This window comes from Polypterus senegalus, chromosome 14 (assembly GCF_016835505.1).
Source record: "Polypterus senegalus isolate Bchr_013 chromosome 14, ASM1683550v1, whole genome shotgun sequence".
Classification (NCBI taxonomy): domain Eukaryota; kingdom Metazoa; phylum Chordata; class Cladistia; order Polypteriformes; family Polypteridae; genus Polypterus; species Polypterus senegalus.
Window position 1 is genome coordinate 97,373,040 of NC_053167.1, and position 23,112 is coordinate 97,396,151.

Genomic DNA, 23,112 nt, shown 5'->3' on the forward strand with positions numbered 1-23,112 from the left:
CAAATGTCATACCAAAGGCATATAACAGAGACATATGCATTGCATGGTGCACAGCAAACGTTAATGCAGAGGTCCAGGCTGATCATTTACATTTCAACCCAGACAGGTAGCACAGGTAGTAATAGTATAATAGATACTAGTAGGGTAGTATTTGTAATGTATTACTGTTATTATTTACCTGTCATTTTTCATAAGTAAGAAAACCAGCCTAAACACAGAAAATCCACAGACATATGACAAATTGTAGAAACTCCACATAGACAGTGAGCAGACTTTGAAGTAAGCTCAGGGAGAGAGTGTCATTACAGTGCCATTCAGAAAATCTACATATTAATATTTAAATAATGTAAAATGTGAAATAGCATGGAATTGTCTGTGGCTATGTGTTTTCTGAAAGGCTAGTAACACACCTCTATCTGCAGAAAATAATAAGGTTGTATTAAATAACTGGAAGAATAAAAGCTCATAAATTTTAAAAGGGATGCAAACTTAAATATCCAGGTACATTACACTGTTTACCTCAGGAAATAAAGGGAGTATTTGGTGTATATACACACACAAAATAACCAGTGCTAAAACAACTCTTGTAGAATTATGGTAACACTTAAAAGTGTGCATATGATGTAAGAACAAGAACCAGATGAAGATAAAGAGTTGGGGCACCAGATGGCGAACCCCATAGAATTGGCAGATGAATTAAATTAGACTAGATAAACTTTATTAATCACATGGGGAAATTCAGATGCATACAGCAGTAGAAACATAAAAACAAGGATACAGACTCACAGGACAGATAATACAGCCAATCAATCAATCAATCAATCAATTAATCAATCAATCGAGAAGTACGTAAAACATAACAAGCATATTGGCTGAAGCATTAAATTGCCTGATAGCAGTGGACAGAAAAGACCCCCATAGCTGCTTCTTAGCACACCATGGTGGAATGAGCCTGTGGCTAAAAGTGCTCAAGCAGTGTACCTCCTGGAGGGAATAAAGGGGATTTTTCATGATGGCATCTGATTTTGCCATCATCCTCTTTTTCCAAAACAGCTTCCATTGTGCCCAGGATTCACCCTGTGATGGAACAGGATTCCCTGATAAGTCTGTTCAGGCACTGTGCACCTTGATCTCAGGTTTCTTCCCCGGGTGACTGCAGCATAGAACACCACACTGGCTATCATGGACTGAAAGAACATTAAAAGACCTGAGTCTCCTTAGCAAGTACAGTCTACTTTGGCCCTCCTTGTACAGCACCACTGTGTTGTAAGACCAGTCTTGTTTCTTGTTTATGTGAACCCCCAAGTATTTGTAGCTCTGCATCACTTTCATGTCCTCCCGCTGAATGGTGACTGGCCAAGAAAACAAAATCAACAAAACAATCATCAGCCAGAGCTATGGAAGGGCGTCTTCTTCAGATGGGAGTTGTAGACTGACTAACTTTATCTGTTGGTGGCTTTCTTAAATATGTTCCTTGCAGGAAGATGTGGGCTTATTGGCAGAAATGAAAGTGACATCTTCATAGTTCCTCTTGCCTTAATTCTTCCCTTCTGAGGGCAAAAAGGGGAGAAGATGTGAACGACAGTGACAACCCCTGTTTCACAGTGGTATTGCAGTTGCGAATAAGCCCTGAAGGCGTCCCCTATTCACACCTCATGTATGTGACAATGAAAGATGTTTTCAACATATACACTTTAAGTACCAGTTTAGCACTTGTGATATTGGTGTGTGCCAAACACTTGACATCTTGTCTTTTAGAGATCTTAGCAAAAATAAAATATTTCCCAGGGATTAAAAGCTAGTCAACATTGCTCAACGCAGCAAAGTTGTTGGTTTTAAATTAACAAGTATTTATTTGGAAAAGCTGTATTTCAAAGGGACACTTTAAAGGGTTACTTTAATACTGCTGGTTTTGATGTGCATTGAATGAGGGGAAAGGTCATGCTGATCCTAGGTGTTACACACCAGTTGGCTTTACTTGTATTACAGGTAGATTTCCCCTTTACCTCAACTATAGTAACAGTGCCATGCTACTCAGTTAACCACTAAATGCCAACATATTGACAATAAAGTGAAATTGCCAAAAGAAATAAAACTATATATGCAACATGACCAATACATAAAATTTCAATCCATATTATTCCATGAAAACAGAAAAACAACTGCACTAAGTTCCCCACCTACCTATTCATATTAGTAAAAAGGCAACAATTCATTAAAATGATTAAAATAACTAAGAACCTGGAAAGGAAATCATTGATTGTATAATGGGAACACTAAAGATTACAGTAATCTTAAAGATTTTAATTTCAGTCTCAAAATACACAAAAGCAAAATCAGCTTTTCAGGCACAAATAAACCGTAACCCTAACTCAGTCTTTTTAAAGTTTTACCGCTAAGCAACTCTTTCAGAATGGCACAAGCTGTGGTTCTCCTCTCTCCTCGCTCATCCCCTTCATGCACTGTAGAATCTGAAAATAGCATCACGGCTCTTGTTGCATGCTCCATGGCTCTGATCTTCTGCCCACATATGAACTGTAGTTCACTTTGTAAACCCATACTATGTTTATATTATTTAAGGGAGCTCTACCTTTTCGATGTAATTAATTAGTTTAAACTCCTTTTAACTGCAGGTTAATAACATTCATTTCTTACAGTGATAATGTTTAGATAATTCAGCCATGAGGCTGCATTTAATGTAATGTAAATACTGAAGACATATTTGTTCACTCTATATGCTTATATAGCTACCCTTACATAAAGTAATTCCTTCCCTCTTCTGTTCATATGTAGAGACAAGACTTTTAAAAATTCCTTTTCTCATTCTCATTCTAGGTAATAGACTTTTTTTTAGTTCACATTTAACTTGGTGATGTATGAGTGGCATGCATGTGTGTGCCTCTCCCTTACTGACTAATTTATACCAGGGATCTGAGTGGCTGTCGGACTGATAAAAGAGGAAAATATACACGTTGAAGTAACCTCTCTCGAGGTAAATATGAAACAGTAAACTGATCCATAACTGATATTACGCAGAATGTTTCTCTGTTTTAAGATAGACAATGTCACAAATTCACCAATGCGTTTCATTGAGGAATTTCCATCCATCCATCCATTATCCAACCCGCTATATCCTAACTACAGGGTCACAGGGGTCTGCTGGAGTCAATCCATCCATCCATTTTCTAACCCGCTGAATCCAAGACAGGGTCACAGGGGTCTGCTGGAGTCAATCCCAGCCAACACAGGGCGCAGGGCAGGAAACAAACCCCGGGCAGGGTGCCAGCCCACCACAGATTGAGGGATTTCAAAATTTCAAACATATATAAAATACATTCTACTCAAGATATCTCAGTGAAATCGGAGCTGTCCTGAGAAACTTCTTTGAAGTAAAAGTATGCCAAATTACCACAGAACTGGTCCACTGGGAGAGGAGTTATTTCATGTGGACAGACCAGACAAGGCAACAGAGTGGGTCTTGAAAGTGATGCCATTGGGGAACCAGTTCTGGTTCCCAAAAAAACCCATCCATGTGAAGGTTCCAGAAAGAGATCATAATAGGCTCTATACAGTAAATAACCATACATAGCTGGTAAGAGATTTGTGAAATACCAATGGGTTCCTGATATTAAAAAGACTCTAGTTGCACACTTTTAAAAATAAAGCTGCAAGTTTGGTTCTTCAGAGCAATGCTATAGGGGAACCATTTCTGGTTCCCAACAGACAGATCAGTGTGAAGGTTCCAAGAAAGAACCTTGAATTATTTAAATCTTTAACAGGCTTCATAAATAATCATGAACAGATTTGTGAAATACCAATGACTCATGATAACACATGCTAAGTCCAGGTTTTCTTAATCTGTTAGTGTCCTGCTATTTAACCTACCATAAATTAAAGAGTTCAGTCTTATCTACATATTGGGAAGTTTTTCAAAGCACAAAAAACAGCTTAATATGCAACAAACGTTTCCCACAATGAAATGGGGTTTTGTCAAGCAACGTTTCTCTAAGGAACCACATAGCCCAGTAAAGAATCATAAAGTGACATTAAAGAACCAATGTTGAGTGTATATGCGAACACATCTAAAAATACTAGTATTTCTCCCATTCATATAAGTAACTGGCAGTAATATAAGTAATTTGTATTTACAGTACATAAGAATGATTTTGTCAACAACAGGCCATCATGGCTGTCAATTTCTATGGTATTTACATAACTTTTGCAAAATATCATCGAGTCAAGATTTGATGGCCCCTAATGTAGAACAATCTAGACTCTTAAAAATAATTGTTCTTAAATAACACTTTGCTGGGTAGTGTGGTTCCTCGTGGGACCATTGCTTGTCAAAGAACCTTTTTATTCACGAAAGGGTACTTTGCATAGTTGGATCTTCAGGCATTGAAAAGGTTGCTAGTATGTGGGTAAAACAGAAATCTTTAATATAGAGTTAGTTATCTAGCTAGATAGAAGCAGATAAGTAAAACCTGAACTTAGACATGTTGTTGTATGCATGGGCCCATTAAAAATCAGAACCCCACTGGTATTTCACAAATCTGTTATCATCTGTCCTCTTTGTTTATGGGGCCTGTTTTGGATCTAAGAAAATAAAGGTTCTTTTTGGATTCCTTATGTGGATGGTAGTTTAGAGAAGCAGAAATGGTTCCCATAAGGCATTGCTCTGAAGAACCACTTTGGCACCTTTATTTTTAAAAACGTGCTATGATATATTTTAATTTATTTCATGTGTATCTGGCTTACTGTGTCAATACAGACATATGAACATTACATTATATTTTTAGTACTAGGAGGAAAATTGTCATTTCTTTTAAATATACAACTGTTATTGCATGGTGAGGAAGAGCATTAGAATCCCACCCATCTGTTCTGAAACCCACTTAATCAAGTTCAGGTTCGCACAGCACCATAGTTTGTTTTGTCAATATTTGAGCCAATCAAAAAGAAACAAATTGGAGTCCACAATTAACCTGACTTGTATGTCTGTAAAAGGGGAGTTCTTGGAAAATAATGCTCACCTTGAAATAAGAAGAATGTGTAAACTTGACACTGGCTTTGTATTTGCAGCTAGATGACTGTGATGCAGGTGCCATGACAGCTGTGATACTCTGTAACCAAACAAAAGAAGAAGTATATAAAACAAAATGTTAAAATGTAGTGTATCTCTTTATGTACATTGTGTCTTAGTTATGCTGGAGCATGTAAAAGTAGCCTGATAAATAATATTTACACAGAATGGTGATCTATTCATTCATGTTTTCCCCACTTATCCAGTTCACGCCACACAGATTATAAATTTATAATCTGATAAACAGTATTTCATATTGTGTCTTTCATTATACACACTGCATGTAAGCACTCTAAAAAGTAATTAGCTATAAGATGGTACTAGTTCTCTTCTTCACCAGTGATTCTATGGAAACTTCCATGTTCAAGTGAACAAAAACATATTCACTACTGAATTCATGCACACTTAAACCACCAGATAAATAAACACTAAATGCAAAAGAAACATCCATCCATTTTTAAATTTGTCTATTCTGGTCATGGTTCTGGGCAGCCAGAGTTTTTCCCAGTTGCATTCAAAGTAGGAACCAGTCCCTGAAGAAGTGCCAGTCCATTTGAAGGTACACACACACACACACAACACACATACACACATACACTTGAAAATTTTTGAGTAATCAACTGACCAACCCTTTAGGATGAAAAACTGGGGCAGCCTGAGGAGAATATGCAAACTCCACTCAAACAGAGCCAGATTATGTAAAATACACTGCTGGCAGGAATACTGGCATGTGTGATGTGTCACCAAGCTGCTGCAGAAGATTCAGTCCAACAGTACGTCTGGCATGAGGTCCTATGCTCCTTCTGGACCACTCATGTCTGTTGATGAATAACGTCTGGTGATGTCTCCTCTGCATGGCATCAAGTCTCAATCCAGACTTTTTCATGTGTAGCTCCTCTTCTGGAATGAGCTTCCCACTTCCATCAGGAATTCCGATGCCCAATGTGTTTAGGAATTGTTTGAAGACTTGTTTTATGATAGGAATTGTATCCTAGAAACTACTATATATCTTGCTTGCATTTTGTTCTGAGCTCTTCACTTGTGATGAGCAATTTGTCCTGTAACACTTGTTCCCAAACAGTCCCCAAGACTGATGTTTACTTAATTATATTGACCTCTTTTCTAAGTCGCTTTGGATATAGTAGTTTGCTAAGCAAAACATGTAAATGTACATCATATGTGTCATATTTTAAGGATTCAAAACGTAACTTAAGAGATCTTACAATAATATTACTTTTGGGATATCTGGATTTATCATACTCTGCCCCACAGCACTTACTGTGATTGACGACATAGTATGACGTTTACTTCTCTAACTCCGCCTAGCGGATCGTAATTGTAGCTGCTGGAGTGTAGTCCCTTGTTTAGGTCGTAACCGTTTAGGTTATTCTGTTCTGGACCATAACTGGGGGTCCACACCAAATGGGCGCCAAGGGCAAACCTGGTCTAACCTACAGTATTAACAGATTGTGTGCATCTTTACAGCAGCTAGCTCTGCGGCAGCTCAGCTGCAAGTCTCAGGACTATATGATATAATACGGTATTTATCAGTATTAGACAATATTCCTTTCTCAACGTGTGCGGGGCACAAATCGCATAAGTTTTAGAACTGAAGGGCTTTGGTGGCGAGTGGGAAATGACGCGCTTCAACGTTTGCTTTCTAGAAAGAGCCTGTAAATGCCAGAGTGTGCCAACGTAAGGGGAGGGCATACCTATATAAAGAGCGGCAACCAGGGGGTAGTAAACAGAGACGAAAGCCGTCCGAAATCTGCGACGTGGTGGTGGTGGTGGTGTAAAGTAGCTGTAGGAGTGACTAAGCCGGCATCGACAGATAGCGACCTGCGCCACTTCTGCTGTCGGACAAGCTGGGGCTTTGCGGAAATATAACGGGACGAAATGGGGAAAGACTACTATAAAATACTGGGCATACAGAAGGGCGCTGGGGATGAGGACATCAAAAAGGCTTACAGAAGGCAAGCTTTGAAATGGCACCCCGATAAAAACAAATCTCCGAATGCTGAAGAGAAATTTAAAGAGATCGCAGAAGCCTATGACGTTCTCAGCGACCCGAAAAAGCGAGAGATATACGATCAGTTAGGAGAAGAAGGTATAATAAGAGAGCTTCTTTCATGTTGCTTGTTGTTAAATTTCACGGCACAGTGTTTTAAAATGTAACGGTTAACATTTTGACCTGGGCGTACTAGATAGTGCGTATTTTAAATAACAGATTTATGTTACTAAAGTACAAAAGAGAGCTTCCAGCCAGTGGTTCGAGTATTTTGCAGATCGAATGTTAGGATGATTTAAACAGTGAAAAGTTAAGTATTTAAACAACTCAGAATGTACCATTTAGATATCTGGGAAGCGAAAACATTCTTTTTCCAATCTGGCAAGCTATCTGAAATATCTAAGGCCTCGTTTGTTGTGTTTTAATTGACAAAATTGGCACGCTGCCTGACATTACAAATATTTTTCCGATGTCGCCAGATACCTTCTGGATGTAGGCAGAGCTGCGAAACACAGTGTAATGATTTTAGTCAGTGCATACCATGAAAGAATTAAATGAAACTCCTTCTGTGAAAAACGGCAATAAAGAAAGCACACGCATCAATAAGAAGTAATTGTGATTAGGCCAAATGCTTAATTTTAAATATTTAAAATGAAGGTGGCTGTAATAAACTACATAAACTGTAATTTAATTAGGTAGCTCACTGACTTTTACAAACATTCCACAGGAGCTCCAGCATACATATTTTGACGAAAGACGACAAGGCAGGTCCTTTCTGTGATTTCATATGTTCTCCTGGTGTTTACGTGGAATCCCCATGGGATTCCCTCCCCCGTCAGCCTGATAAACAAGTGGGCAGGTGTTTGTCAGTGACGGCCTTATGTACAGCCTCGGGCCGGTGTCCTGTCTTGAGCCCGATGCAGCTGGTGTTGGCTACAACTCCCCGCGAAATTGTGGATTTAAAAAATAGTTTGATCGATAAAGGACTTGTAGGCTGCTTTAAGTTTGCATGTACATTCAGTATATGTTGCTGGCGGTTTGCAGGGCACATGCTGTCGAAATAGATAAACAACCCTACTGGAACAGCAACGCTATTAATGGGGCGGTCACCAGGGAAAACTGCTATATAAAATCTAGTATACACCTTCCATTCACATTATTGGCTGGCCACGTTAGAATCTGAGCAAGACGCTTGACCTACCACTATCCCAGAAATTAAAATATGAGACTATTTTGAAATCGTTCTACCATGAACAGTCATCCAGCCATTCTTTTTCAGAACCCGCTTAATCCATTGCATCGTAGTTTAGTCCACAGCCTGCCTCGGCAATACACGTGGAAGGCAGAAAGAAGCTCGAGACTGGGTGCAAGTGTATTAAAGGCCACACCTTTAAAACAAAAAGGCAACTATCCTTTTCAAGACTGTTAAGCTCGGTCAAGAAAGTCAATGTTTAATTACGTACCGCACAGACACGGACTAATCTAATACACTATTGTATATTCATTGTACTTGCTTAAAAGCTACAATTCCAACCAAACAAACCTCCGCCTTCCTTGAACAGGACGGACCTTGTGCTTAGTTGGAGCGGCAGATAAATGTTTCAAGAAGGGTAGTAAACGACAACCACAGAATATTTTAATAATAAAAGCATCCGTAATGATAGTATTTTTTCAATATATACATTGAATGCACCGACTTGACCGGACTTTTGGGTTGCTTGAACCCACCTTTACCACATCAGGCTCAAGGCAGGAAGCACGCACCAGCCCATCACAGTTTTACTATTCTTATTGTAGCTGTGCCGAGCGGGGGTTCGCATAGCATCTACAAAGATTATTATAAAACAACCGTAGGGGCAGAACGAGACACACGCAACAGGTCACGAAAAGGAACCTGCTGAAACAGACAGTTAAGATAAACCCCGACTGAAATAATTAATAATTGTCTAGACATTAATAGTCCATCTGCACTTTTACATGATGAGCAATCTTCCGAATCTCAAAGACGATTGTAAAGCAAAATATAAATCAAGATATATTTGGGGAGTATATATTAACCGTTAGAATGAGAGATAACCTTTTTTTTGTTGCTAAATGCATCCCTGGTGGAAATGTTACATTACTTGGATTGAACGTGATTTTAAACAGTAATTAGCGATACCGTTGTTAGTGAAGCCGTTGAGCTTACGCTGCTAACACTTTCTCTATATTGTGATGCTTTTATGTAAAATAACATACTACATATATCTTTGCTTTCAAGTAGGCATCATTTTAAATGCCGTGTACTGTGTTACGTAAGAGGACCACTAAAGAACTGAAAACGGGGGCGTGCAGGGATGCGATTCTCTCAAAAGAAAACCCAGAAATGCAAAATATCGATATGATTCAAGTAACACGCCAACGTTTGTTTTCCTGAGGCGTATAGACTCAGCTGTGACTATGTATTTATTTTGTAATAATAAAAAAACAACAATAATAACGACTTTCTTAAAACAATTATCACAAAGATCCACTCTGAAACTTTTCTGCTTATTTACAAAAATAGGTTTAATAGATTACAGAAATATATTCATCCATTTTTTTGAACCCGCATTATCCAATTCATGGTTATGGATGGCTGGAGTAATTCCAAGCAGCAGATAGATAGATAGATAGACATAGTGGCAGCACAGAAAACAACGCTGGTTTAATACTAACCATTAAAGAATACACCCATACTCATAAGGTACGAAGTTGTAGTCAGTACATCCTAACGCGTTTATTATTGGATAATGGATAAGCCAGAGAAAATCTATGAAAACACAGGAAGAAGGAGCAAATTCCACACAGCAGCTAATCAAAACTTTGGAGATACCCAAAAATGTTCGTTTTTCATATACATTGATACCTGTTTTACCAAGAGACCATTACATTGACTTAAAAATACAGCCAATGTGCATTCTAATGCATTTTAGTGCTTGAAATGACTGCTTTTTAATTTATTATTCACATATGACTGCAAAGACCCATTTTCAGCAGTGTCCTAATGGTAAACTGTCTTTGTGTATGCTTAAACATGCTATTGGTTATTAGAAAAAACCTTTGCAACTGCTTTAGCACAGCTGAAACCTATACTCTGTTGACTTGAGATGCAAGATACTGGCATTCCTAAAATTCAGTTTTGGGTTGATTGATAAAATGAAGCAGCTTTCTCCAGCAACATAGCCATTAGTAATACTAGCAATATCCTAGTGGTATTTTCAAATCAATTTTATTGTATCTTGATGAAACAAGGTATTGGTTTCTGTCAAAAAGATGAGCATTTTTGGGTGTGTCCAGACTGTACAGTGTAGCAGATTAAGCTACAGGATAAAGATGCATATACATGGTAGTAAAATAATAATTATTATTATAATCCCCTCAAATTTTGCAAATCTGCTTTATCTGCTTAAGTGCTGTAGGGGGTTGGAGCCGGTTCTGGCAGATTTGGACTCAATAAACATGTTTGGAATGAGGGTGGAAAACTTGAGAAAACCTACAAAGACAGTAGAATATTGTCAGGCTCCACACAGTCATATTTTAAAATCAAGTCTCAGGAACTGGAAGCCAAATAGCTGTATAAATGGAGATTGCTTGCAGTGGTCAAGTATGTCCGGTTAACTTGTTATTTTTCCATTACAGGTCTTAAGGGTGGAATTGGAGGTGGAGATGGACAAGGAGGCAATTTCCATTATACATTCCATGGTGATCCTCATGCAACCTTTGCTGCTTTCTTTGGAGGTTCTAATCCTTTTGAAATGTTTTTTGGACGACGAGCTGCTAATGGTAGGGAGGATGAGGGCATGGAAGTGGACGGAGATCCATTTGGGTCATTCACCAGTTTCAGCATGAATGCCTTCCCTGGAGAGAGGCATGGGGGGCTAGGTCATGTCAAGCGCAAACAAGACCCTCCAATTGTACGTGAGCTGAAAGTTTCTCTTGAAGAAATTTATACTGGGTGCGCAAAAAGGATGAGGATCTCTAGGAAGAGAATGAATCCTGATGGTCGGACTTTCCGAACAGAGGATAAAATCTTATCCATTGAAATAAAAAGAGGATGGAAAGAAGGTACAAAAATCACCTTTCCCAGAGAAGGAGACGAGTCTCCCAACAACATCCCAGCAGATATTGTCTTTATTATTAAGGACAAACCTCATTCACATTTTAAAAGAGAAGGATCAAATATAATTTTCCCTGTTCGTGTTAGTCTGCGACAGGTAGGTTCAAATGATGACTGTTATAAATATTTAATTGCAGTTGTCTGAGTATTGGGTATTGTAAAAACTTGATGATTTATAATCAATAAGATCCATAATAATGTGGGATCTGATAAAGTATTTTTTAACTTGGTTAGTTATCATATTTTCCATCAGCTATACCAGTAATTAATCCAATAACTCAGCAAGGCCCCTACTTTATTTACCTTATCTTTGTCTGATGTAGAAGGCGGATCTCTGGCCTTTAGATTTATTTCAGGGTAACTAAGCACTCTCATTTTAAGAAACAGAACAGTGCAAATTATTGATAAACACAAGGATTATGAAAGAATGATACATGCATATACAAGGGGGAGTCAAGCTAAAGTTAGAAAATGGGATTTATTAGAAAATAGAACGAACCATAACAAAACTGATAATGTCATTTCTCAGTGTGGTCTCCACCCTTCTCAATGCACTTGCGCCACCTGTCTGGAAGTGCCTGGATTCTGGCAGAATAAAGGTTTTGTCTTGTCCTCACAACCACTTGTCTACCAGAGTTATTGTCAAACACTACATGCCGAGGGGTATTACAATCATTAGTGCAAGTTACTGTTACTTGATGGAGACCAATGTGAGGCCTGCTATTCGATCCAAGCAGCGGGACTGCTGTCTCAAGGAGTCCTTTTGCTGCAAGACAATGCTCGCCCACACACTGCTAAGAACACCAAGGCTTGACTGGAAAAAACGAAGTTTGAGGTATTGTCACATCCTTCTTAGTTGGCAGATTTGGCACTGTGTGATTACTACCTTTTAGGACCATTACAAAAACATCTGGGGGGTTGTCGATTCAAGACAGATAACGACATGAAGAAAGCGGTGCATGAGTTTTTATGAGGACAAGACAAAACCTTTTATTCAGCTGGAATCCAGGCACTTCCAGGCAGGTGGCGCAAGTGCATTGAACAGGGTGGAGACTATATTCAGAAACGACATAATTAGTTTTGTTAAGGTTCATTCCATTTTCTGATAAATCCCATTTTCTAATTTTATCTTGACTTTCCCTTGTATTTATTGACATGTAAGACTGGACACAGACAGACTAGACAGACAAACATACTGTATAACATATAGGCTGGATGTTTACTGCTATTTAGAGTCCTACTTTATCTTGACGCAGATAAATTGTTTCCGACTCGTTACGAATGATGTTCGATGTTGTGTGGAGTTGTTGCTTAGTTTTTGGTCCAGGTTCAAGTGGAGGATTCTTCATGTGTTGGAGTGCACTCTTTCTCTTTGCTGCATGATAAATGTCAGTGCTGTGCTGCTGCTGCTTCCTCAGCTTGCCTTCTTACAGTATGTCTTATGCCACTTCACTTGAAAATGCATTACGCATTTTGGCCCAAGAGTTTAGATTCTGAAGTTCACTTCGTGAAGTAATGGCAACTCAACCTTGTCAGACTACGCACACAGCTTTGGTTTGATAGACTGGGTCTCAACTTCAGGTTAACAAAGAGAAGAGTTTGTCAAATTTGGCTCTCCAAGGAAGAGCGGCTCATAAGTTCTTAGGTTTCAGAGACCAGGCTTCAGAAGGTCATTTTGCGTATTTCCCCCCACCCTGAGATAATCCCAGAGAGTGTACCCATGGCGGATTTAGACTTGATAAGGCCCTAAACTATTTGAGACATGGGGCCCTTTATAAGTCCAGATATTCTATGTAAGTGCCAAATATGATTTTCTGATACCTAGTGGTTTAAACTGAAATACAATTAAGAAGTATATAGATAGTGAAATTTTATTCATAATAAACTTAAAAATGCAAACTCTGGTAAAAGAAACAAAAGTTCTTTTAAAAGGCACAATGTATAAAAGTTTATTATCTAATATCTTGAAACATGGTATAAGGATTAAGGAATTATATTAAACTAAAATATTTTCTTTCTTGCCTTTGCCAGAGCAAAGTCACTGATGACATCATCAAATGATAAACGCGTAGTTTGTCACTTTCTATGCACATGAGACTGAGGAAACATAATTTATCTTGTGTCATTGTTGTTCTAAATTTATTTTTATTCTCTTCAGCTGAGAAAAGATCTTTCTCCAGAGCAATTTGCAACCATCATACATAGAAACAATCTCAAAATTGCTTCTGCATTAGGGAATGCTTTTGGACACGATCGTTAAATATTACCCTATACAGACCCTGATGTATCAGACTATCATGTTCGCTGAACCATGGGCTTGACTATGTCTAGCATATTGGTGAAAATGCTTGACTTCCCCTACAAGATTCATGTCCACATCTTCAGGATATGTTTGGCATAAAGCACTAACTCCTTCACGAATCTCTTCTTCTGTAGCTTCTAATTTTGTTAGGAATGAAAAATTTTTTGCAGCATCATTGTATATTGAGGCCCTCTGTGCCAGACTTGACTCTAATGCATCCATCACAGGTATAAATGTTTTAATTCTGAACTTGTCTCTTGGCCCAAGGTTCTCTAAAGCATCATCTTCATCATTATTGATATGCCTTCTTCTATAACTGCTTTTCTTGTAATCAACATCAGGCAATTGCTCACTCGGACAATTTGTTTTGGGGGCCCCGAAGAAGGCGGGGGCCCTAAGCTATAGCTTGTGTAGCTTATACGTAAATCCTGCACTGAGTGTACCCCAAGAGAATCCCTGAAATTCTCTTAACTTGCCATTCACTCTCCTTGCTTTGCCTATTCAAACTCTTATTTTGAGAGATGGGGTGCATGTGGTTTTAAAGGAAGGTTGAATTTTCTTCTGATTGGATTAAAGCTATCTCAGTCATCATCTCTTGAATTATAGGTCTTTGTGTTTGTTTGAGTCCATTTCACAGCTTTTGACTCAGGAGGTCTGCAGAGGGACCACTGAAGAGATGTCAGTGCAACTCCGATTTAGACATCCAGGAGTCCAGGCAGATTCTGGTACAAGCTAGAATTCAGTTAATTTTAAATGGAAGGGGAGAAGGTTCAGCTGGATGTTCCTGTTAAAACCGCTTTCTTAACAGGCCTGGTGTGCCACTAAGAGCAGCAGAATGGGCAGTACCCACTTTGTCCTACAGCATATGCAAAAGTAGATGATGTTTTTCCACCCATCCATTATCCCTTGCCTGCTTTTTCTAGTTCATGATCATGGGGCCTTGAGCATTTCCCACCACCAAACGTCAAAATGCAGGAGCCAGGCCTGAACAGAACACCAGCAGATGAAGTATGAAGGTTAATTGTATATTTAAAAAATGTAAACAGTAATTGGGCCTCCAGTGACGCTGTTTTGGAAAATGTGGTGGTTGGAGAAATAATGGTTTAGATATTGATCCTACAAGAAATGTACACTATGATGAAAATCTTCAAGAAGAGAAAGAATAAAGTTAGGAATAGCAATTATTTATTAACAAAAGTGTTATTGGAAAAAACAGCTGTGTGTGAAATTGCAGAAATGCAAATTTTATAAACCTTTTATAAACCTTTGATTTTATTTTTAGGGTACCTAAAGGTAAGACCATAGCATGTAAAGTAAAGCGTACATGTGAAGGCTCCTAATTCGTTTATGAAAGTTCAAAGTTTTATTGGCTTTATTGGTGGTTAAATTAAACATTTTAGTTCCATTGTCACACTCTTCATAGCATTACTTAGTTCTCAAAATTTTTAGTGGACAACATAAGCTCAAGCTGTTTTCCTTAAAGATGTCCTGCCTGTAAAAGGTGACAGCAGTTTAAAATAAGATGGAATCAGAAGATGGATTGTATGTGTAATAACTCGCAATTGTTGTAGCCAGGACTAAAGGAATTAAGTAAACAGAGGCTAGGACATGAAACAAAATCTAAAATTGAGAAAAATAGCAAAAGTGTTAGTAACCAGAATATTTAATGCTGTCAAAGCCAAAATGCAAGATACAAACTAAAGTTGAAGAGAAAAGAATTGTAACCAGACTGAACTCTGAACAATAATAATGCAAGGATTTGATGAAGTTTTGATTTATTCACAAACTTGAACAGTCAGAAAATATGTGACACTGACCTTTATATGGTTGTAGTAATGACATCATAAATGGTGCACTCCTGGATGTTCTGCATTACAACTGCCTGGCATTCCTGCATCAAAAACGGCCAGCTATGGCTGGGTCCATAATAAAAACAAAATGATGCAGTGGCAAAAAATATTTCAAAATGAATATCTTCAAAAATGTTCTTAATCAGAACCAACCAAACTATTACATTCCTTGACATTCCTTGATAATATATACTTTATTTTTAGAGGCCAATATAAAATACATAAAGTCAACATTATGACAAAAGAAGCCATTATTATGCTTCCATTCTTTGACATCCTGATTTTAATCTACAGTTCAGACTAGAAGTGGATGCCTTAAACATTTGTCTAGGGTCAGTATTATCACAAGTTTTCCTTTATTGATTGGTTTCACTGCTATTCTAGTCATTGTCGATCGCTTCTGTAAACGTGCTCACTGTGTTCTACCACAAAAGTCATTGCAGCTAAAGATTTTTCTACAATTTATTGCTAAAGGATTTGTTCATCTGCACAGGTTTTCTAAATCCATTGTGTCAGATTGAGGTCTGCAATTCATTTTATGCTTCTGCTGTTACTCTTGTTCCAAATTTTGCATTCGTTTTAATTTAACTTCTGATCATCATCTAAAAGGTAATCGTCAAAGTAGACTTCTCTCAGACAAATTTGTCTGAGCTTCTACTTTTTGAAGATCTATCAAGTTATGTCTCCTCACTACAGCTCCAGGAATATCCCTGTTTGAATACCTGCATGGTTATAAGGCCAGGCTTTTTGAGGTGATCTCTGCTAACTCCTTGAATCTATTCTCAACAAGTATCTTGTAGAATTAAAAAGTAAAGTAGTCATTGGCTTGACAGCCACATCATTTGCTATATGGTTTGTTGTTCATACATGATTAATAGAGTGGCTCTGTACTACGATCATTTTGCCTCCCCAAGCTGATCGAGTGATGTGCCTATGCTACACTCAAGCTTAACGTCAATTACATTTAAATTTCTCGCAACCATAATTAAATTCATATAATATGGAATCACACGTCATATTTCATGATGCATGGAGGGTCTGGTAGCTCTGAATTAAAATTATTAACAGAGTCAACATATCTTTTTGCATTGTTTTTATTTCTGCGTGTGTATCTCATGATATGATATCAACAATCACAGTGCCCACCTTCGGACCTTAACATTTGCGTCATGCACGTTCATGACGTGAATCACCTCATCTTTCAAATGATGTGACAGATCCTTTGAATATTTTGCATCTAAATTTGCAAAGAGTCTGAGATCTCATCCAAGCTCATTCTCCTAAAGTTTAAAATTGGACAAAAAAGGCGACATATGTTGTTTTGGCTTTCAAAATGCCTGGACAATTCTGAAATTAAGGAATCCATCATAACATGATATGTGCCTCTTCTGAATTTTACTTCTGGATCTTGGGATTCCTGATCATCTGCTTCTGCGTCAGATCTGTTGGACTCAATAAGATGTCTTGGTGTTTTGAGACGCTGACCTGATTTGAACACTGCAGGGATGTCCATTTCATTTGCTGCAGCTTTAGCCTCGTGTAAGAGAGCTTTCCACTGCTCAGGGCCACTGACAGGTGTCATGGTTGCCTCCCCCTGGCAGCGGCTCTGATGAAAGACTTTCATCTGATTGTTCCAGACATTCACCTGAGGGTTCTGTCCTGTAAACTGGGGTCACAGTTTATTGGACCAAATAACATTATTAAGAAAGTAGATCTGGTTTCTTGGTGAATCACTTTAGCATTAATTTCATATTTCATGTATCTAGACTAAAACCTGTTTGTTGAAGTGCATTGTACAGTGGTAAGTCCACTCCACCTCTGGCAGTGGTTGATGGGGATCTTGAACATGAAGAACATGAGTCTGTTTTGGTTTCACAACAACAACAAGGAATTCAAGTTTACATTGTTCATTGGGATGAGCTAGAACCTGAGAATCAGTGCTGGCACTGGCTCTTGACATTTATGCCCCTCATGATGCCCTAAACCAGGTGAGCACATTGGGAGCCTTAACCTTAGTGGGGAGACCCTGATTTCCTGAAGGTTCTTGTAATAGTTTTTTTGTATTTGTATTTTTCTTTTCAATTTTGATGCAATGCCATTTTGAAATTGCAGTATGCGTCACAATTTTGTTTTGTTTGTTCATGAGTGTTGTCATCATGTTTGATACTTTCATGGCAACCGAACACTAAGTGTGATGTAAAACTGAATGGGTATAAAATCTGGACATAATCTGCTAGGCAAAAAGGAAATTCCATCCATTCATTTTTTAGTAGTTGCTATAGACATACAGGGTATAAGAGTGTATCCTTGTTGCAGGATACCAGTCTTGCACAGGGTGCACTTACTTGCTTAGTTGTGAGCATGCACTGATACATGCCTACCCATACTAATTCATATGACACCAGTTTAGAACTGTCAATAAAACCTAACTATTTTTCTTTGTGATGGAAGAGAAAACCCACATAGAACATGGACACATGAGGAACGTGCTAAGTCTAGCCATAGTGACGGATGAGGATTTGAACCCAACTTTCTGGAGCTGTCAGGCAGCAGAACAAGCACCATGCCAGCCCAGTTTTGAAGTAAAAAAAAAAGAAAAACCAGAATCCTTTCCTGAGTTTTATTTTATTGAGACTTGCAGAAAAATCTTTAGTGTAGTTCCTAAATACAATATATCAAAAAATCAGGGAAGAGAAGGATTACTCGTATAATCAACAATGATGAAAAATGTACATTAAAAACATTAATTAATTAATTTAGTGTAATTAATATAACCTTTACATAAACACATATTTTTCTTCCAGTTTGAACCAAGCTGAATCCCTACAACTGGGTAAAGTGGGTTTGAAAAAGGATGAATGGTTTCAATAAATGATTGCATAGACTGATGCTCCTTGTTTCTCTTTAATGGAAAACTGACAGATGTGTGCATTTGAGATTGTCTAAAGGGTAAAGGACACATTTTTAATCACATGACAATGTCAAATGGCTTAAAGAAATACAAAATGGTGTAAATAGATGCATTTTTTTTCTGTTGTTCTTCTTATAAAAGGAGTATAGGATAATGTTGTGCTTTTGAAGATGAAAGAGGTGTAAAACAATAGAACTGCATAGCTTTAAGAATAAAATGGGAAAAAGTGACAATGATGAAGCTTCCATGGTTAGGACAACCGAATGTTCAAATCTGAGTTCAGAATTTAAACAGACTTTGGCATCATAGAAGTGTGAATCATCATAGTGTGGTGCAATACAGCATTGTCTTACAACACTCACGCTGCGCTTTTTTAGCTGGGGAGCATTTGTATATAGTCTGCTTGTTATCTTCTTGTAATGTCCAAAGACACACTGTAGGGTTAGTATTAACTTTAAAATATTCTGGATTGTGTAAAGAGTGACCTTTGAGTAACAAGCAGGTCTGAAAATGAACGGATAACCCATGAATTTGGATGAGTTAGGAGACAGCTGCAATGGATAGATGGCATTTATCCTGTATTCTGACAATTCCTACTTTCTATAATTTTGGGCATGGTGTATATTTAAGACCCTTTTTTGTTCTGCAGTACCCACTGTAAATAAACAAAAATTACAAAACAGGTTAATATATCTATCTATATTTATTGTTGATGTATTTCTTGGATTATGTAATTATTTGGATGTAATAAAAGATCTGTGGGCTCATGTATAAAACCGTGCATATAATTCACACTAAAACATGGTGTACAGACAAAACTGGAAATATTTTGTACACACAAAAAAATTCAGATGCAAAAATCTTTGTGAAAACAAAGTTCCATGCGCTTACCCTTTATAAAACCCAATCGATGTGAATTTTAACACATGTGCCAATAATCCCCTCTGACAAATACACCTATTTGAATATGCAAATCAGTATAAATAGCCCTTTCTGTTTAGTGTTTTGTTCAAAGACAATGGCAAATGCATGTGTAAAAAAGAAGAATTTCAGATAATGTGAAATGGAGGTCCTGCTCAGTGAAGTGGAGGCAAGGAAAAAAAGTACTATCTGGTGGCTTAAGCAGTGGTATAAACAACAAAAGGAAGCTGATGGAGTGGTACAGCATGGCGGAGGCACTCAATAGTTCAATTTCAGAAAGTCGCATACTGCCCGAAATAAAAAAAAGGGGTCTGATATTAAAGGCAAGGTAAAAAGGCAAGTTGCAACCCACCATCTGAAAAAAAAGGTCTGTTTCAAGATTAAAGTTGAATTTTGAGTTTAATCTCAAAATTTTCACTTTGTCATTAAAGTATAACATCGTAACCTTCATCTTAAAATTGACGTTTAATTTACTAGTTTCTCAAACCTCCATCGTAACTTAAGTAGCACGGTAAATGCTTTGTATTCTAAGTTTTCCCTGATAATCACTACGTGCTTCTTAAACAGGCTTTCTCTTCCATGGACAGGAGCCAGCAGGCAGTGATCGTCACACTGAATACATTACATTAATGATATTACAGCTCTCTGAACATTTTAGAACACTAAAATGTATATTTGATATCATTGTCATTATGAAATGCATTAAAGCATGTATTAAATGTGTGGGTGCATGGTTGCACAGTGGTAGTGATGAACTGACTCCCAGTCTAGGGATTGTTCTTGTTTCACACACGATGCTTGCTGGGATGGTCATGACTATCTCTCTCACTCCTTCACCACCTAATAGCTAATGAGTGATGAGCGCACTGGCATATGAATGGCTGCCGTCGCATCATCCAGGTGGATACTACAAAATAATAGTGGTAGAAGTGATTACTGACTGTTTTCAGGAACCAATAAGTTCCTGTACAATGTAGGCCCGAAACCACTTGTGGTCTCTGGCAACTTTTGTGTCTTGTATTCCCAACACACAACAGAAACTGTAAACTTTATGTAAAATATGTAATCTGCAAAGAAGAGTTATCAGGTGTAAAGCGAGTTGTGTTTGGGAGTTCACAGGGAAACCCCCAACTTATTACTTCCAATCAGTGTATAGTGCGGTGCTCCAGGGAGGCGGCTATGAAGAGTGACACGGTGTAAAGTGCAGCTCTATTGAGAGCTTTTGGTGCGGTGCACCAAGGAGGTGCCTATGAAGAGTCTACTTTTGTGGTTTACTCATACTTGCACTGCTTGATCTCAGTAATACTTAGATTGGTAATTTAAATTTTTTGTGCTATTTTACTTCAGATTTAAGTAAATAAAGACCTGTTTTCCTTAACTCTTTGAGGGCTTAATATTTTTTCCAAAGATCTCAGTTTCCTGAAATTGTTTCATACATACAGTAAATTAACATAAAATGTCTCTTGCTGTGCATGCTGTAGTTGATATCGGTGTCTGTTAATGGTTTCTGGCAACAGCGGTTGCGTGGGGCCAGCAGTGGCAGTCGCAGTGTGACACAATCCGGTTTATACCTTGTGTCATTGTAAGTGGCGGTCCTCCCAGGTTAACCACGGTCAGCTGAAGCTGGTACCTCACTTTTGTTTTCGATCTCCAACTCCAGATCACTTGCATCAAAATCGGAGTCTGAGAAGTCTGATTCAATGATAGTGCAAAACATCATCCACGGAGAATTTTGCTTTACCCATTCGCTTTGGTCTCTTGCCAGATCTCTTCGCTACTCATTCACGTGCAGGGAATCAAGGTCAGATCACTGAAGCTAACTTTTCTTCTAGCAAAGAGAGTCAAACTAAAATAGAACAGTGAGATTAGTTGCAGTTTAGAGCTGATTCTCATCCTCTACCCCTGAATTTTGACAAAAGTCGACATCTGCCCTGAAAGAGTTAACTGTTGTTTCCATTAATTGCATTAGTAAGGTACAATTAATATCCTATTAACAAGACAAAGCTAGATCAAAAAGACTTTTGCAAACACATTTTAAAGGGTGCAAAATATTGTCTAATTATTGTTAATAGTGTTAAGTCCCATAAAATATTGAGATATATTTTTTTGCCAATATTGCACACCCCAGTTCCAGGTTGAACAAAAAGTACAAAACCTGGAGTAGGAGTTAAAAAAAGTAGCATAAAGTTCCTGTGGTAGGAAAGCTATAAAAGTTCCTGAGTTTCTAAAAAGTCCCTGGTTCTTGAAAAAAAGTCCTGTAGTGGGAAAGAGTCTATTGTAAAGTTCTTTCAGTAATTAATTATTATAATGTAAAATACAGATTATTTGCTCGGAAGTCATGGGATTTCTGGAACAAATCACAAGATCAAGTTAACAAGCAGGATTACTAAACATGATGCCAGATTATCACAGGTCACATACACAAAATTACACTCTCTCTGAATGAAGTATTTATCTATCTGAGTTCCAGATGCTTGATGTAATAGTTGCACAGAGCTGGAGAATGTAAAATATAAATTAGGTGCTAACTCTAGGCCAGATGTTGGTCAGTACACTCATATATACAGAAAAAAATTCAGAATCACCAATAAACTTAAGCACAGTTTTGGGAAGAGCTGGAAACCTAGCGCACCTATAGGAAACCCAGCTGAGCAAAGGAAGAACATACAAATTACACACAGTGGTGTGGCCCAGGACTAAAAATTGGGTGCCACTGTTGCCCCTTCCTCAGGTTTCCATGATAATCTGTTATTCTTATTGCTTTTATAATTTATTTAGAAAAAATAAAATGTTCCTAATGCTTTAGTCTACTGTATTATTAGAACATTATATGATTAGAATAATTTTGACAAGAACTGGCCATTCAGCCTAATATCACTGCACTACCATGCTGTCACTTCAGCCCAACAAAGCTTGCCAATCCTATCCACCTAATTTCTGCAAAATTGACATCAAGTCAAGTTTTTTACGTTCCTGTAGAAGCTCACAAGACTGTGACATCATGTATTTTCAAAAAGCTACCTAGTACAATAAAAGCTTATACCTTTTTAACAGTTGAGGATGCTTTAAGTTCATTGGTCATTATATTTTAAAATTTATATTTTTCTTTTTTCATTTTTAGGCTTTGTGTGGATGTTCATTCAATGTACCAACAATTGATGGGAAATCTTTCACAATACGACAGAATGATGTTATTAAGCCGGGCATGAGGAAGTCTTTCTCAGGTCAGGGTTTGCCATTCCCTAAAAACCCCATTCAGCGTGGTGACCTTATTGTTGAATTTGAGGTGAACTTTCCTGACAGTCTTCCAGCCTCTACAAAAGAGATGCTTAAGTGCCACTTACCTGTGTCATAAAGGAGTTAAAAATACAAGAAAAAAGCTAATTTTACAATCAACTTTGAACACCTGGACAGCTGAGAAGGTTATCAGGCCTAATGGAAAGAATATGAAATGTATTTTTATGAGTACTGTTTCTTACCACAGAAGTAAAAGTAACTTGCATGATGCAATTTCCATTAACTGCTGAAAATACCGTAATGCTTTCAATGTCTTCAAATAAATGACCTTATTGCCAATAACCTGTTTTTACATGGATTTATCAGATTTTTTATTGTTAGAACTGGAATATAAAGACAGCACTTTCTGCTACATGGCATCCTAATCAATGGGCTTGAGTAGAATCTGCCAATAGTTAACCCTTAATATTTGTATGTTTTCCTTTGGAAATTTAATATAAACCATGTGAAACATGCATTCATATATTGGATTACTCTGTTCAAGGCACACTTTAGGCAAGTAGGATAATTTAAAAAGGTGATGCTGTCAGCTAAATTGATAGGAGCATGTTTCAGGGCAAAATGTCATTATTGTAATTCACAATGCAGTTATCAAGCTTACG

The 23,112-nt window shown here is 37.8% G+C and overlaps 1 protein-coding gene across 1 annotated transcript; it reads left to right on the forward strand.

The window, feature by feature from the left end:
- The first annotated feature begins 6,739 nt into the window (after window positions 1–6,739).
- Window positions 6,740–22,792, forward strand: dnajb4 (DnaJ heat shock protein family (Hsp40) member B4). Its single transcript, XM_039735463.1, has 3 exons — window positions 6,740–7,190; window positions 10,752–11,326; window positions 22,335–22,792. The coding sequence occupies exons 1-3, from the start codon at window positions 6,980–6,982 to the stop codon at window positions 22,566–22,568; spliced, it is 1,020 nt and encodes a 339-aa protein (XP_039591397.1). The 5' UTR covers window positions 6,740–6,979; the 3' UTR covers window positions 22,569–22,792.
- The last annotated feature ends 320 nt before the right edge of the window (window positions 22,793–23,112 follow it).